Below are 17,817 nucleotides of genomic sequence, written 5' to 3'. Positions count from 1 at the left end.
GTTCAGCATTAGAAACTGAAATGATTTTATCAGCAGAAATGACGTTAAGAAGGCTTTACCATTTGCTCTGTCACCGCACCCTAAGGATCATGGGACTTTTCTATCTGGCGTGCAGCTGAATCTTCTGTATGTTGTCTCCCTATTAGATTGTGAGCTCCTTGAAAGGAGGGCATGTTGCTCTCCTTTCTCCCCAAAACTTAAGTGTTTTGCTCATAGTAAATGCCAAATAAACGATTCATTCGTTCATACTGCCTGATATGTAGTAAGTGATTAATAAATGCCTATTGATTTACCTCTACATCATACTGTTCCCAAAACCTATTTCTCTCTTTACAGATCTTCCCAATCCCAATCACTTCACCCCTTATCCTAGTGCCCACTGAAGGGCTGGAAATATGATTACTACTTTAAGTTGAAATGAGCATGCAAAATCAAACACATGCCATCACCTCAACTTTTACCAAGAAACACTTCCTTTGTGAGAAGCAATTAAGTCAAATTTGCCCCAGTTCTGGGTGAAGAACTAGATTTCTTTTATAACTAACAGTCCTTACAACCACCTTCAACAAGGTATCTATTCAAACATGATCTATGCAGATAAAATAGGGAAGATACTGAACTCAAGTCAGCAGGAACAACCAATCCAGATAATAAAGACAACTCACTTTCATTTAGTGCTTTAACAAAGGACTTTCTTCACAATAGCCCTGTGAGGTAAGTGGTATTTCAATTTCCTCATTTGTAAAATAAGTGACTTCTAAGATCCCTTCCAGCCTAAATTAGAAAACAAAAGCAGAAATAAACGTTATTCCCAATAAACCCACACAGAAGTAGTCAGAATGGGAACAAATGAGAGCTTTCACGTCAAGTTTGGTTAATAGGTTTTTTACTATACACATCCATCTTCACATTTGGTTTTGGTTAATGCATGTGATGAAAAGTAAAAAGTAAAATAAAAATAGGTTACCAGGTGTTTCTCTTTTATAAAAGCACTACCATTCAGTCACATCAGCAAAAGTGCATGCATTACATTACTACACCGTAAAGAAAACTATCCAAATAGTCTGCTGAGCCAATGGCCCACCTGTTTCAGTCACATGGATAATAACTGTTAGAGTACTTCTCTCTGACTTCATTTTATAGAAAAGAGTTGTAATATATATGAATTATCAGACAATTTCTAGACATTATGAAATCAATGTACACATTATATGTCTATATACAGTATATATGTAGTAAATACCATATATATGTATATACGTACTATATATACATATTACATGTATGCTATATAACTCTACACAGCTCACTGGAGATGGGAATTGCCGAGTTACAGGGCCTATTTCAGGTGATCATTTTCAAAGTGAGCAAAAACTGTTAGATTCATCATTTGTGAAAGTCAAAGAGAAGTTTTCTCACGAACTTTTTCTCTTCCTAAGATAAGTTTCCCCCCCAAACCAAACCAAACCAAAGTACAATGAGTTCCAATGGGTGGTCCTTGAGGGCAGGGGCCACTTCCAGCTCTCAGCACAGTGACTGGCACATGGTAATTGCTTTTAAGGAGTTTGGATTAAGCCTCTATCATGTGCTGGGAGGAGGGGGATATGGAGGCACAAAAAGCAAACAGTTTTTGCCTTCAAGGAGTTGTCATTCTCTTGAATAAAGAAAAATTGTCCTGGTTGTATGCTTCTCTTTTTTAATTACCCAATTCTATACCTTGATGTTTCAGAAAAATGTCAAGATTTCAGTGCCATAATGGATATGAGATAATGTATGGCCTTTATAGGGTGTTATCTCTACCATACATTTGGGAAATCTATTATGGTAATTTACTGCTGTAGTGGAAAGTCTTAAAAATGATCTTTAAGATAAAATTTCCCTTATAATACTGTGCAGCAAGTGACAAAAGAATGAAACGGATGCTTTTACCAGGAGTTTCGTTCTTGGTTTCTTTAGGGTCAGACTACAGAGGAACAATTCTTGGCAGAAGTTATACCTTTATGATGTTGCTAAAGAAGAAATGAAAGTCTAGCCAAGAATCATTTCAGTAATACATTCAGTAATACTCTCAGTAATACATTCAAAGTCCTTTCACTGCCATCCTCTAGAGGAATGAAAATGACCCAGACCCCTCACATTTTTCTTCCTGCTAGTCCACCACTGCTGTACCATGGGAATCATTTCCTCATTAATTTGGATTTACTCAAGAGAACTTTATGTCATTTTTACAAATTCTGGTCATGTTTTTGATAAATAAGTTTTCTGTATCTTAATGAGAATTCTTTCTTCTCATTTCTCCCTTGAAATCTCTGGTCTGTGCTGAGAAAGAGAACCATCTTATTCTCCAATGTAAATTTTGTTTGGCACTTATTACACCTCCTTCCTTACATGTGACATGCTGTCAAAAGCTTCTCCTGTGAGATAAAGGAAACTTTTAAGAAGCAATATTTTTGTACTTTTTGGTAATTAAAATGTGCCATGAGGGGAGCAGTTAATTGTTCTTCAGCTTAATTATGTTCCCAGATTTTTTAACTCTTGATTAGTACTGCTTCTATTCTGTTAAATTCTAGGCTAATAGTGAATTTTACAGACAAAGCCAGCAACATTAACGCTGATCCATCAGGATTCTGGGTTTCCTTTTCAGAATTTGTCAGAATTCACTGAAATCTTTTCTGAGTTTCTCTTTGCCATATAAGCTGTGGTGACATCTCACAAGACCTTTGTAAAAACCAAGGAATAGCAATATGGTAGCAAGTATAGTCACAATATTTTAAAACCCAGAATATATCAACTGCAGAGTTAGCATGGTATAATGGACACAGAGTTGTCCTAGCAGCCAGGAATCTGAGTTCAGGTTCCAACTCTGACAAATACTGGCTCTGTGATCATCTGTCACTTAACTTCTCCTGAGCTCTAGGCCAATGGATTCAAACTCAAATAAAAAAGGGGACCACTAATCCAGTACGTAAAGGTCGCTGTGGGCTGAATATATTAATTTAGAAAACTACATAATAACATTACCCATGTTCTATTGCATGGTTATTTATTTTGTTAAATATTTTCCAGTTATATTTTAATCTGGTTCCTTCAATGTGGCCAGAGGGCCATAGGTTTGATACCTCTGCTCTAGGCAACTCTCCAAGACTAAGTTATCTACAAGGTGCCAACCTGCATTGGTGGAAAGCATTCCTCTATCAGGAAGTTATCTATATCAATGAAATCACAGATCTATCTCCTATCCCTAACTGTTTTACACAATACCTAGAAACTTTTGCACTCATATTTGAAATCTCATGTAACAGTGATTTAACTGCAAAATCGTATTTAATATTAAGGGACAGGTAGGAGAAATAGCCATTTATATAGTGCCTATTATGTGCCAGGTACTATACTAAGCATTTTTTACAAACACATTTGATCCTCACAATAACTCTGTGAGGCAGGCTCTGCTGAATGAAATCAGACACTAAATTAATTAAGCCACATCCCTATTTCAACAAAACTTTGCTTTTCCTATGCCTCCACCATCACTAAAGCCAGGGGAAGTAAAAATGATGGGCCTCATTATTCCCATCAATCAGAGAGTGAGTTTGTGAGAATGAGAGTGTTCGTGTGCAAGAATGTGTGTGTAAGAGTGTGTGCAAGTGTGTGACTGAGACAGTGTGTCTGAGATATAGAGGCTGTAAGAGATGGGGTGTGCAAGGGTGTGTGAGAGTGAGACAGTGTGAGTTAGTGTGTATGTGCAAATGAGACAGTGTTAGTGAGAGAATGTGTGTAAGAGTGAGTGCGTGAGGCAGTGTGTGTGCAAGTGTGTGAGCCTGAGATAGTGTGTCTGAGATATAGAGGCTGTGAGAGATGGGGTGTGCAAGGGTGTGTGAGAGTGAGACAGTGTGAGTTAGTGTGTATGTGCAAATGAGACAGTGTTAGTGAGAGAATGTGTGTAAGAGCGAGTGCGTGAGGCAGTGTGTGTGCAAGTGTGTGAGCCTGAGATAGTGTGTCTGAGATATAGAGGCTGTGAGAGATGGGGTGTGCAAGGGTGTGTGAGAGTGAGACAGTGTGAGTTAGTGTGTATGTACAAATGAGACAGTGTTAGTAAGAGAATGTGTGTAAGAGCGAGTGCGTGAGGCAGTGTGTGTGCAAGTGTGTGAGCCTGAGATAGTGTGTCTGAGATATAGAGGCTGTGAGAGATGGGGTGTGCAACGGTGTGTGAGAGTGAGACAGTGTGAGTTAGTGTGTATGTGCAAATGAGACAGTGTTAGTGAGAGAATGTGTGTAAGAGCGAGTGCGTGAGGCAGTGTGTGTGCAAGTGTGTGAGCCTGAGATAGTGTGTCTGAGATATAGAGGCTGTGAGAGATGGGGTGTGCAAGGGTGTGTGAGAGTGAGACAGTGTGAGTTAGTGTGTATGTACAAATGAGACAGTGTTAGTAAGAGAATGTGTGTAAGAGCGAGTGCGTGAGGCAGTGTGTGTGCAAGTGTGTGAGCCTGAGATAGTGTGTCTGAGATATAGAGGCTGTGAGAGATGGGGTGTGCAAGGGTGTGTGAGAGTGAGACAGTGTGAGTTAGTGTGTATGTGCAAATGAGACAGTGTTAGTGAGAGAATGTGTGTAAGAGCGAGTGCGTGAGGCAGTGTGTGTGCAAGTGTGTGAGCCTGAGATAGTGCGTCTGAGATATGGGCTGTAGAGGTTGTGAGAATGTGTGCGAGTGTGTATGTGTGAGATCGTGTGTGAGAATGTGTGTGAAAGTGTTTATGACATACTATGTGTGAGCCTGAGGTAGAGAAGGTGTGAGAGCGTGTGTGTATGAGACAGAGGCGGTGTGTGTTGGGGAGGCGCATGCGCGCGCTCCCCAGGGCCCGGTGACGTCATCGCTCGCTCCTCCCCCGCACTGACTTGTGGACAAACTCCAGACTCCCCTCGGCCCCGCCCCCGTCCCAGCCCGCCGCTCCCCCTCCGCCCCCCGCCCTCGCCGCCGGTCCCCTGCCCGTGCCCCATCCCCCCTCACACGTGCTCAGACCCCCGGCGCCGCCGCGGGGAGGGCCGGACCGGCCGCTCAGGGAGGAATGCAGATCGTTACTCACAGTTCAGGAATTCAGAACCCCAACTTTATCAGCTTGGCAGCACCCAAAGCAGGGACTCTAACCGGAAGTTGCTTTCGGTTCCAGTTCAGAGGGCAGCTTCAGCGCGCGGAATTATTAACCCCTTGTGAGCCCTCCTTTTCTCTCCACGAGGAGCCCAGACAAACGCCAGTGGGCACGGCCCTTCCCGGTGACCCAGGCGCCACCACCGCCAGCCCAAGCCTAAAGGCCACCAGGACCCGAGGGACGTTAGGGCCTCCAGCCCCCTCGTTTTACGTATAAGGAAACTGAGGCCCAGGGAGGTTTGACTTTCAGTGATTTGCCCAAGGTCACATGTTGTAAACAGTCGAGATGGGATCAAACTGGGGTCCTTTAACGGGCTTCCAGTTCTCTGTGGATGTGTGGGAAAATACCCTGACTTGGGGCATTTGGGCACCCTTGGTATCCATGCACTTTACGGCCTGTCATGCTTCTGGTAATCAAACAGCCGTGTCCTCCACGACTATGGCTGGAAGAATGGCCTTTACCCCTGAAACCAGCCTGCCAGTCATCACATGGCGGGCACTGGTGGAGGCTCTGAGGATTCAAAGAAATGCTTGTCTGACGGGGAGACAGCCAGTCAGTAAATAGATACATACGAAATGGATACAGTGACAAGGGGAGGGGACTGACTTGGTGAGTGTCTGTCGCCCTAAGAGCCCAGCCCACGTGGGAAGGAAGACTGGACCACGAAGGAGCAGGAGGTGGAAACGCTAGTCCCTAGACCGGTCCTTAGCCAGCTCACAGACGGGACTACAGCAGGTCCCAGCCCAGGCTCCACTCAGTGGCCCTGTTCTGGGCCCTCCTGGCTTAGAGTGAATGTCAGTGGTAACTGTTTCTCTTCGGAACAGCACCCTGAGGGGCTTCCCCTCCCAGCTTGATTTTTTTTTTCTTTTTCTTTCTAATTAAAGGGGCCATCCCCGACTCACTTTTTAAAGACACATGTTCACTGAGTGGGCATTGCATCACTCAGAATGAGAGCCTGAAAAGGCCATAGCCTGAAAGGGCCAGTGTCTCCCACTGCACCCTGGACCCAGATGGCTCTGGAGAAGTGAGGCTGGTGACCTTGCACAGCGCTCCCTCACTCAAATCAAAGTCAACTGCGAGTCACGTCATCATTTCCCTGATGTCATGACCTTCAGAAAACGAAGGACGAACACAACAGTATTACTTTGCAGTGTGACCTTGGATAAGTGGCTTTGCTTCTGAGGTTTCCTCAGCTCAGAAATGGGGATAATAATATCTTTACTACATATGTCACAGGCTCAATGTGAGGAAGAAAATCAGTGAGCAGATATATGAAAAACACTTTGTAAGCCATAAAGCATCAAATGATTTTGATTTTTTTTTTTTATTTTTGAGTTATGAGGTGAAATGGGAGCCACTCCTTTGAGGAGGATGAGTTATACCTTTAACTCCAGGGCCCCTGAGCAACACATATTGCACCCTATCCAGGTTGTTTCTAAAAAGGCCCATCTTCACTATTGCCCAGGATTTGCTTCAGGATAGTAGAAAAACTAGTGGGTCATCTGGTGGCTAGAATGACATCATTTTATTAGAATCACAACACACAGAAGCTGCTTGCCATCTAAAAAACCAATCTATTAGGTCACAAGAGATTATGGAGTGCTAGCTGATTTTAAAATGGAAATATCTTGACTTGAAAAGTCCCTGGCTCTTTTCTGTTTGCCCAAATCCTGCTGATTCTTCAGGGCCCAATTCAAATTCCATCTTCCCCACATAGTTTTATTGATTCATTTGGCTCCTTTCCTCCCCCACCTTCTCCAAATTCCTATTTCATTTTTCTGTACCACCAACAGGAAATTTAGACATTTCCTTGTTTTATAGCTGTTTATGTTTAAGTACCTTTTCTCTCTAACTAGATGAAGTTGTTGGAAGAGTGGGATGGAAAGGAGTGAGAAATTCTCCTTTTTCTTTCCCAAATTAATTGATATCAAATCACTTTAAAGGTATCATCTCATAGTGGTTTGAGATAAATCTTGAACTACAGAGCAGAATACCATTCTGAAAAGCACCAGGAAAATTGAGTCATTTTACTGGAGGTGTTACATTATGTAAATCTGGAAGATAGGGGATAATCAAGATTTTATTTCTTAAAAAATAAGTTCTTAAATACTAAGTATTGTAAATAGACAGTTGATTAAGCCCCTCCTGTCTGCCAGGCACTTAAAAAAATTAAACTTTTAAGACTTTTAGAATATTGTGCAAACAAAAAGAGGGATAGTCCTAGACCTCAAGGGGCTTGTAATGAGGGAAATATCACACATAAAAGGGAGCAGAAAAATCTGAGGCCTTTGTGGAAGAAGAAGGTTCCACAGAGCAGAGCTGAGAGAGAACTGAAGGAGTGAGTGAGATTGACTTGAAACCTTCCTCATATGGAAGTTCCAGGGAGCAACTGGGATGGAATTTAATAGTCTTATGAAAACCTTTATTCACAAATTAGAGCAGAAGCATCAGGACAGAAGAATCAGGGAGAAGGACAGAAATTAGGATGAGGGGGCATAGAAAAGAGTTGATTTCAAAATGGCTAGAAATTATCTGATAAAATGTAGTCCAAGGGGGGGAGGGGATCCTCTCCTTGTGAGCTCTATTCTATTTTTTTAAAAAAATTCCTGCTCTGGAGAGAGGTAACATGTTATGGTGGAAAGAAGAAAATGGAAAATAACCACAGCATTTGGAGTTAAGGACCTGTGTCATATGCTACTCCTTGTCACATCACCTGAGTGACATTGGGTAAGATGCTTACCCTTTCCAAACCGGTTTCCTTAATTATAAAATGAGAATTAGGCTAGAGGACTTCTACTGAGTCATATCCTATACCCTGTGACCTTGGAATTGCATTATAAAATATCAATTTATATACAGAAGGCTCTGATGGCCTTGACATATTCACATTTAGAGGATCATTGAATGTTAGAGTTTCAAGAACCCTTAGAGATCATCTACCAGGATTTCTGGAGGCAGCTAGGTTGTGCAGTAGAGAGAGCAGTGGGTCTAGAGTTAAGGAAGACCTGAGTTCAAATCCAGCCTCAGACACTTACTAGCTGTTTGTCCATGGGCAAGTCACTTAACTCTGCCTCAGTTTTCTCATCTGCAAAATGAGCTGAAGAATGGCAAATCAGTCCAGTATCTTTGCCAAGAAAACCCCAAACATGGTCATGAAGAGTTGGATGTGACTAACCTACAACAACCAGGATTATCCATGTAGGGTCAATGTTTAAAAAAGTATTTTGATAACTGTATTTCAGTAGAATTGGTTTATTTTGTACTTTTACATGTTTCATTTTGTACATTATATTATTTTATGATCTGTGGAGCTTTACCAGTTTATCAAAGGGATCCATGACATACTAAAAGATTAAGAACCTTTCATCTAACCCAGCTAGCCTCATTTCACAGATTATTCAACTAAAGTCCAGAGAAGTCTTATGATTTACCTAGAGTCACAAAGCTGGTTTGTGACAGAGCTAGGACTAGAATCCAGAATTCCTGGCTCCCAGTCTACTCTTTCTGCTAGATCAATTAGAAATTCTTCCAGGTTAGCAACTTCTTTTAAAATAAAAACACATTGAGAAGGTTAAGCTATTGTCCAGGCACAACTTAATAAAAATGAACTTATTTAGAAAACTGGAGAGTCTAAAACTAGACATTTGACTAAATGGGAGGTTTTGTGTGTGTGTGTGTGTGTGTGTGTGTGTATAAGAAGATGATGAGATGACTTGGGACTCTGGGGTAATGTGGGAATAGGAGTGCAAGGTTGGGCACTAAAATGAGCTTTGGGAAGTTATGGGGAAGAGCCAAGAGAAAGTATATGGGAGACAAATTCATCTACTTATTTTGCCTAGTGGTAGAAATGGTTTTTACCCCTCTGAAAATTACCTTGGTGCCATCTTTTATCTCCCTGTTGAAGTAGGGTATATACCAAGTTGGTTAAGAGGTTACCTTGTGTTTAAATTAATATAATGATCATATTATGTATATTTACATGGATCATAACTGGAAATTCTGTAACTGAGAGAGCCTGAAAATTTAGCCTTTTATTTGTTTACTGAATTTTCGGAATTTCCCTTCTTCAGTTTAAGTACAATCATAAAGTGAATTACTTCTTCCTAGGCAGAGATCTGGGGTCAAATCTTGACTCAAATACTTACAACTTTGTGTGACATTCAGCAAGTCCCTTAAACTCCTTGGGTTTCAGTTTTATCAAGTGTAAAATGAGGTTTTTCATTTCCAGAGCAATGTTTACTCATATTCTAGTTTGGTTTAACCAGAGCCAAATCCTTACTGGTTGGCACACCATGGCAAAAAGTCTTATTTAGGCTACAAATCTCCCTCTTTTGCTGAGGAAGTCTGAAGAAGCCCTAAGGCGTTTTTATTTCTCTTCAGGTTGAAAAGCTCCTGCCCACCTTCTTTTATGATTGTTTGGTCCTTGGACTAGGTTGGCCTGTCTCTGAATTACCTTCCATCTCGGAGATCGTGATTCTGGTAAAGTGATTGCCCGGATTCTTTTCTATAACAATCTTTTCCTAATAAAATGAGGATAACCTTGCTAGCAGTTGCCTTCCATTTCTTTATCTTTCAGCTTTATCATAGACTTTCAGCTAATTCAATGCTACTCTGCTGATGAAAAGACTATATACATTTCATAACCTTTCCTCCATTTCTTGCCTGGTTGGTTATGTGGGTTTCATCTGAGTCTTTTTTATCCCAAACTTGCTTCCTAAAATAAGGAAAACTTTTTCTAAGCAAATTTAAAGTTACATTAGATTAGACATATGTTTTGAACAATTCAACCCATATATATTAAGAACTGTGTGCTTGACATTGCATTAGGCTCTGATGATACAAAAAAGATTTTAAAAGTTTCTCCTTTTAAGGAGTTTATATTCTACTAGCAGAATGTAAATTAATCAATAAATTGTTCTTAGCTCTATTATTGGGTGACCTATTTAAATAGGTTACCCTTGGGCAAAGAAAAGTTCTTGGGTATGGGTATGCTGAGGCCAGTTCTAACTAGTTTCAGAGAACTGAGAGCCCGTTGTTAATTTTTCATTGAGCATTTACACTTCAGAAATCAGCAAACTGCTGCAAACTAGGGCTTGATTCTTTATTTTCTCGATAGGCTATAGGCCTAAGAAAGTGTTAACAATGCAGATTAAATTTAGAATTGTGTTAAGCTTATGGTTCCCTGTCCTCTCCCCTCCTGCAGATGGTTGTTAAACATTTACCAACATACCTCTGCTCTTGGGTAATTGTAGAGTCTTAAGCAATATTGGGGTAGTAGAAATAAATTTTCCCCTTCCCCCTCCATGATGATGTAATATGTTATGCAGCAGTTTTTTAAAATGTCCTCTACAGATCTCCAGAAGTCTTTCAAGCATGAACTATTCTAAATCCAATCAAACCCTTTAAAAAATGGATTTCAACCCCTTATTTAGACATGCTTTTCCTTACCGTGGCCAGGAATTGGGCTGGTGAGGCCATCATCTGGGGGCCAATCTTTCAAAAGAATTATATATTTTTGCAACAGGGTCCCTCAGCAAAAGGTTGTAACAGTTTTCTCATAATTGATGATGTAACAGAATTATATAATGAGTTCTTTCTCACCTAAACCAGACATTTTTGATGACCTACATTTAGAAATGCATCAAGTTTCCACTGTACAATTCTACACAGATCAGTAAGTAGAATTACCGTTTCCTGGAGATAACTTAGGCCTGCTAAAATAATACTTGGGCTGATAATTTTTGGAAAAGGTACTCATTTACAAGATTAATTGATAATTTATTTGGTGATCTCAATGTGAGTTTGGAGGCAAGGAGAAGTCAGTTCACAAACATCTGTTGTAGTTGCAGAATGGAAATGAATATGAATGAAGCATTCATTCTTACAGTCAAATTGTCATGTGCAAAATACCACTAATAATATCATCTGGAGGGACAATTTTATATCTATTCTCTTGAAAAATGGCTTTTGTCAATTTTTTGCAAGTGAAATAATGTATTTGACTGTTACTTTCATTGTAATTTTAGCTGATATTTTAGCCTAATTTCAGATTGTTCTTGACAGTGACTTGTTAGTTTTTTGGTTTCATTCCTCCCCAATCCCCTTAAGTGGGGCTACTTTGTTCTTTATTTTTGTTTGGGAATGTTTATGTAGGCCTCTTGTAGGCCTTAATGGCCTACTTGTGGTTGTTTTTTGAGGAATATATTTATGAGTATATGTGTGTGTATACATGCCTACAAATACATACATATGTATATAGAAAGAGATACGTATTTAAAAGTTGAGATAGAGTAATACTTTGGTAACTAATTTCCTAAAGTGAAAACTTTTATTATACAAATGAGTACCGGCTTCCCTAGTTTCTGTTTTTTGTTTTTTTTCTGTTCTTTTCTAAATTCAGATTTCTGTTCCTTTTCTAAAAAATGAGACAACTGTCCATGTATGTAACTTAAAGTCCTCTTCATATTTCACTATTGTGGAGTGAAATTGCAAATCCAAAATAGCTTCTAGGACAGCACTGAATGTGTATTTAATAAATGCTTCTTTAACAAATCATACATGTGTATATTGCTCATGATTAGCTGTCAAAGCTTCAGGTGAACTTAATGTAGGTAACAGGAAAAACAGGACTCCTGTTAGAGTATCTTGCTTTTCTAAAGCTCCTTTGTATCATTCTCCTCTTTCTTCATTAACCAACTCTGCCTTCCTGTGATAAACATCAGACTATCCAATTTTATTATGTGCTGCCAGAGCAAGCACACATCATGCTCTCCAAGAGAAACCCTCTGTTCTTTCCTGAGCTATTATTTACCAATTTCATCTTTACATTGTCTTCTTCTAGATAACAGTAGCTTGTAATTTTGACAATTAATCTAGTCCTTGCTAATCTTTCCCAGAAATGTCTGTATAAGAGGAAGATAAGAAGTCATTAACTAAGCCTTTTGGTCACTCATTATCAGCCAATCTATTTTGAGCTCTTAGTAGGTAATATGGCACTATATTTAGTACAGTACTAAGTAATAAAATATCAAAACTATTCATGCTTCAAAGCTATATATCACTCAGAAAAGATAACATTAATATCAGTAAGCCTGGTAATAATTAGTCTGTTTTACATATATAATCACTCATATAAAATAATGAGGAATACTTTAAAAAAAAAAAGGGTAAACATTTGTCTCGGCCTCTTACTATAGCCATGTCTTCAAACACTACATCTGATGCTTCATTTGTTTCTTGATCTATCAACTTTTACCAGCATTATTTCCATGGTTCTAGTACAATCCACAGCATTAATATTTGATTATGAAGACAAAAAGGTGAGCTTTACCAGAATCAGGCTAGCCGACGACAATGAAGTAAATCAAAATAATCTAAGATAAGGACTAAGAAGAGTTTAGCTGACTATTGTGTTAAAGTAAGATTGACAAGCAGATGTTTCCCATAAAATGGAAAATACCAAACCCAAGCTCACAGTGAAATGGGAATTCTGTATCAATTTATAATTAATCCCTCAAATTTCAGCAAAAAAGAAAACATAAAAGAAAAACTGCAAACCATATTTAGTTTATTATACCAAGAAGAAACAGCAGCCTAATCAACTAATGTACAGATCTTATGTGCATTTGATATTTTGTCCTGAAATATTTTATAATAAGCTTTAACATTAGAAATGGCCTACATTCCAAAGTTGAGCTAAAGAGAAATAAGTTTAAATAGGACCACAGATTCTCATAGGTTTATTCACTGGAAAACTAGAAAGAGCATTTTAAAAAATAATAATATCTCTTTATTTTTATTTCTTCTTTTAATTCCTTACACTAACCAAATTCCCCTTGATGGCAAAGTAGTCCCTCAGAAATTGAGGGATTGTAGGTTTAGGCTATACATTATGCTTTAAACACAAGCTAGACAATTGTTAAAATGGATATACTGTAATTTAATTTTATATACGAATCTACTAATTGACAATCAACAGGCGCAAAAGCTTTTCATTACCTTATTAGAAACCTCTTGATTACTTCTGAGTCATAGATTATTCTTCTTTGAATATTTAGGCAATTATGTAGTCTGAAAGCTTTGTCACCAGGTTTTCAAAATGCAGCCCACAGTGAAACTGTCCTGAGTCTAACAAGTATCTTATCTGGGAACTTCCACTGAGAAATCCCCTAACTTGAAGACTTCCTTATTTGCAGCTACTAACAACCAATCCCTGCAAAATATTGAAATGAACAAAGTCTACCAGAAGATATTTTGCAAACCACCCTGCCTGTAGCTCTAGCCGACTTCCTTCTTCAATTCAAATGACATTTATCACGAATAAAGCTTATTCTTGTACCATTAGGACATTTCGAAAAATTTCAAAAACATTGCAAATCAAAATTTTTTTTAGATAAAACAGCATTTTCAGTCAGTTCTAAGCCATTATTCCAGAAATAATTAGAGAAGTAGTGAATTCAGCACTTAAGGCAGGACAGAAAGTAATTAGCTAAGATTCAAATATTAGCAAAAATTGTCTTGGACTTTTGTTTCTCCACATCTTTGATGGGGAAAATATGTACAGAAGGAGCCTAGTAAAGATTAATTCCTAAGGGGCACTAAAAGGTTAGTTTGTCTCTCTTCTCCCATTGGAGATGCCTGACTACCTAGAGGATAGACTTTCCTATCAGTAGTACCATGTTTGGGACTTGCATGGGGAGTGAGCTGACTTTGCCTTACTCTTATCCTGTTGGCACCACCTTAGGAATAACTATTTGATTTATTACCAGTTTCAGAGAATCAGGGTAACTCCTTTGAATTCACCTACCTAAATGAGCTTTCTGATGTCGATGTTCCCTTCCCTGAAGCAAATCTGAGCATTTTGTTCATCTCTCTCTCTCATATTTTCAGAGTTTGCCACAGGGGTCCACCCAATATGCCTTCCTTGCTTTCTGCTGACATTAAGAAAATACTTCTGCAGCATAGAGGTTGCCTCCTGGTATTCCTTTACCTCATAGACCAGCTCATCTTCATTTTCAGTTATATATTTCTTTCTTGGCATCCTTTACTTTAGTTTTTTGTAGTTTGTGTTACAGCCTACTGACACATATCATGCACTTCCCCACTATCCTCTGAGTAGTCATTCTTCAAAGACTATAGTGGTCCATGTCTCATGAACATACAACCATACAAGTTATATTGTTATTAAAAAGATAGACCACTGTTTCTGGAGAAGTTTGGGGTCATCAAAGCAATTCCCCCAGTAAAATCCATGTTGTTTTCCTCCTAATTCTGGGCCCAAATTTTTTGCAATGTCTATACAAGATTTTATATACATACATATATATATATAGGATATCCCAAAAGTCTTAGTGCAGTTTTAAGACATTAAATCTTTAAACTACACTTAGACTTTTGGACAGACTTTACATGTATACATGAAGACTAATATAAAGATATACATGTGCTGGAATGCACTTAGAGTTGCTCAGCTAGAGCTCAATGTTAGATTTTCAGTGTGAACATCTACATCTTAGAAATCAGTAAACCCTATAAATCAGATCTTGACTTGCTGATTGTCTAGACTTAAAGTGACAGTCAGAAATGTTAATAATACAGATTAAACTTTATAGTGTGTCATGGGTATTTCTCCCCTTTTATATGTGGAGGGGTTAGGGTTCAAACCTAAAGTACAAAGATATTGAGGCACATGTGTAAGGAATATAGGTGACAAGGGAATAAATCACAGTTCCCATTTACTAATCCTTTTCTTTCTTTGTAGAGGGACTCCCTTTAGGTGTAGCTCTCTGCTGGGCTCTGAGGCTCAGTGCCTTTCTAGAGTCCATAGCTGACACTTTTCTCTGTCACAGTGGAGCACAATCCTTGAAGCTGTCACTATATTCTGATGACTAGGTCTTTCCATATTCTTCTGTAGGTGCTTTCTCTGCAATCAGCCACTGTTGCTGTAATGGACTATTCTGCTGACTCTGATCACAGCTATAACCTCTGATAGAACCTCTGGATGGAACCTTAGAATCTCTTGAACTTGGAAGGATGCTGCCTGGCTAATTTAATCTTGGGATAGTCATTTGCAAAAGTATAAGTAGAATAAAACTAAAAAACCAGAGGTTCCATATGCTCATGGACACACAGTAGTTAGGTGGGAGATTTAGCAACCATCTTTCCTCATACCAACCCCCAACCTGGAAGCTCTTGCTACAAGGAAGGAAAAGAGACTGAGAGATATCAGGTTATTCTTTCTGCATGAGAAATCAGTTCCAGTGCAGCACCTCCTGAGTCATCCATCCTTGCAACTCCTCAGCTAATTAGAAGACTTTTCATCATTGCACAGTACTGAATTCTCAGTTACACATGACTGGAAATAGGTTCTCCCCAACTTTCCACATGGTTACTTATGCTGGAACTAGGCAGGGAAATATCTGCACACGCCCCAAGGACTGAATCTATGTACAGAATATTTGCACATGCTTCAAGGACTGGGTTCTCATTGACTAGTCTCCTATTACACATAAATTTATAATTTTCCATTTGAGTGTAAGCTTTCTATGTGTAGGCATGTCAGTGCCAAGCACAATAGCTTTCATATGGTGGGTACTTAATAAATGCTTGTTTATTGATTCTGTGGGCCCTGCTGCCTTTGATGGTAAATACACATACACACACATTCGCATAAAAAATAGATGTGTGTATGTAGATATATAAATGTGATAGATTCTATAGATTGTTCTTCTAATTACATGTCATAATGTGAACATTAGGTATGTATTCATCATTTGTTTTTTCCTATGATTGGTTAAACCAGTGTTTTTCAGGTGATTATATATGTCTTCCATGAAGTTCTGCACTATTCCAGGCTTAAAGCAAGCAGCACAATCATCTGCAAACAGAATCATCTATAAGGGATCAACATACATAGGAAATCCCTTTTCAATTTGAACTGTGCTAGAGCTTCTCTATTAAAGTAGCAAACACCTTTGGTAAACATTTGGCTTTATCTTTTATGTCTTGCCTGATAGAAATGATTGGAGATGTATGGATAGGAGATAATTTGTCAGAAGAGAATCAGCAAGGCATCATTCTGCTTTACCAGATTTATTATCAACTGAAAAGAAGCACAGTGAGGTCTTATATTCTTTATATCCTTTGGTTAGTTGAGTGATGATGAGCATGGGTTCTGTTGTAGAATATTATGTTTGCAAGTCTGCCTGTTGCAAGATAATACTCTCACTGAGGATATCTTCAATGCAAGTATAGGTTATTTTCATAAAAAATTATATGTAAGTGGGAAAGCAGGTCTATGGTTTGGTGGTTATTAAGGTCATTGCATTTGCTTTTTGTGGTATCAGTAAGGTCTGAGATGTTTTTCCATATATCTTTGGTATCATGTCTTGGTCAGTCAACAAGCATCTAGGAAATATGAAAAAAAGAAAGGAAGGAAACAAGGAAATAAGCATTTATTAAGCCTCCTATCTGGCAGGCACTGTGGTAAATGCTTTACAAACATTATTTTATTTGATCTTCACAGTAACTCTGGGAGGTTGTTGTTGTTCAGATATTTTTTTCAGTCATACCCAACTCTGTGGCCCCATTTAGGATTTTCTTGGTAAAGATTCTGGGGTGGTTTGCCATTTACGTCTCCAGCTCATTTTATAGGTGAGGAAACTGAGGCAAACGAGGTTAAGTGACTTGCCTAGGGTCACACAGCTAATAAGTGACTGAGACTGATTCGAACACAGTTCTTCCTGCATTTGTCAGTCTTCCTGACTCTAAGCCTTGTCCACTGCATCACATAACTGCTTTTACTGTGTGCCAGACCCAGTGTGCTAAGCACCAGGGATACAAAAACAAGAAAAACCCTCAAGGGGCTTACATTCTATTAGGACAAGACAACATAATAAAAGGAAGCTAAAGATGAAGGGAGGTCAGCAACAAACATCAAGGAATGATAGAGAAAGCCAGGGGTATAAGTTGGGGAGGAAAAAGATAATGGTTGGCCTGGGAGGCTTCCTTAAATGGAACTTCTGAGAGAAGTCATCCATTCAGAAGGAGTGGTCACTGAGGAGGAAGAGAAGAGGGCACTTCCAGGGTGGAGAAGAGGAGGCTGCTGAGGCATGGTGGAGAAGGTCCAGAATTCAGCCTGGAGAGTTGGTGAATTCATACACCTTCTGAATTGTAAATATATATATAGTAAATTGTAAACATATGTATGTATGTATGTATGTATGTATGTATGTATGTATGTATGTATTTGTGAACTGATTCCTCAATTCCTTCACAGTTGTGTTGCATCCAATATGTATTCCCTACAGCAAAATTCATCTGATTTTACTGTCTTTTCTAGTTAGTGCTATTTTACCTCCTCTATAAATGCATAAGTTGTAATTTGGTCAAGCTGGCCTTTTCTGTTTCCAGCTGTTCTTCTCACATGACTCTCCATCTCTCATCTCCATCCCTTTGCACCGACTGTGCTGCATGTCAAGACTGCACTCCTTCAATGCTACCTCAGAATCCCTCTCGTCCTTTAAGATGCAGCTTAAAAGGTATATTTTACATGAAGCCATTCCTGAATTCCTCAACTGCTATGCCCATTCTCCCAAATCATATTTTATCTAATTAGTCTATATTTGTACTTGTTTATATTTATGCTGAGTTCATTTATATGTGTCCTTGTTGTCTCC

At 39.0% G+C, this 17,817-nt stretch overlaps 1 protein-coding gene across 6 annotated transcripts in view; it reads right to left on the bottom strand.

Annotated features, from left to right (window-relative positions):
• The window catches only part of TANK (TRAF family member associated NFKB activator), a 90,757-nt gene extending 77,498 nt beyond the window's left edge, over positions 1–13,259 (bottom strand). For 2 of the 6 annotated variants that reach the window (XM_072612141.1, XM_072612142.1), the window contains exons 1-2: positions 5,078–5,161; positions 666–774 (exon numbers count right to left, since the gene is read on the bottom strand). In XM_072612141.1, coding sequence (XP_072468242.1) covers positions 666–671 — 6 coding nt within the window. In that variant the 5' untranslated portion in view covers positions 672–774; positions 5,078–5,161. Of the gene's footprint in view, positions 1–665; positions 775–5,077; positions 5,179–13,138 lie in introns of those variants that run through there. The other 4 variants (XM_072612143.1, XM_072612148.1, XM_072612150.1 and 1 more) reach the window with 3 other exon arrangements.
• Between the last annotated feature and the right edge of the window lie 4,558 nt (positions 13,260–17,817).

The sequence above is a fragment of the Notamacropus eugenii genome, chromosome 5 (assembly GCF_028372415.1).
Source record: "Notamacropus eugenii isolate mMacEug1 chromosome 5, mMacEug1.pri_v2, whole genome shotgun sequence".
Taxonomy (NCBI): Eukaryota; Metazoa; Chordata; class Mammalia; order Diprotodontia; family Macropodidae; genus Notamacropus; species Notamacropus eugenii.
Note: the sequence above shows the minus strand (reverse complement) of the source record. Positions and strands in the feature narration are given on the sequence as shown.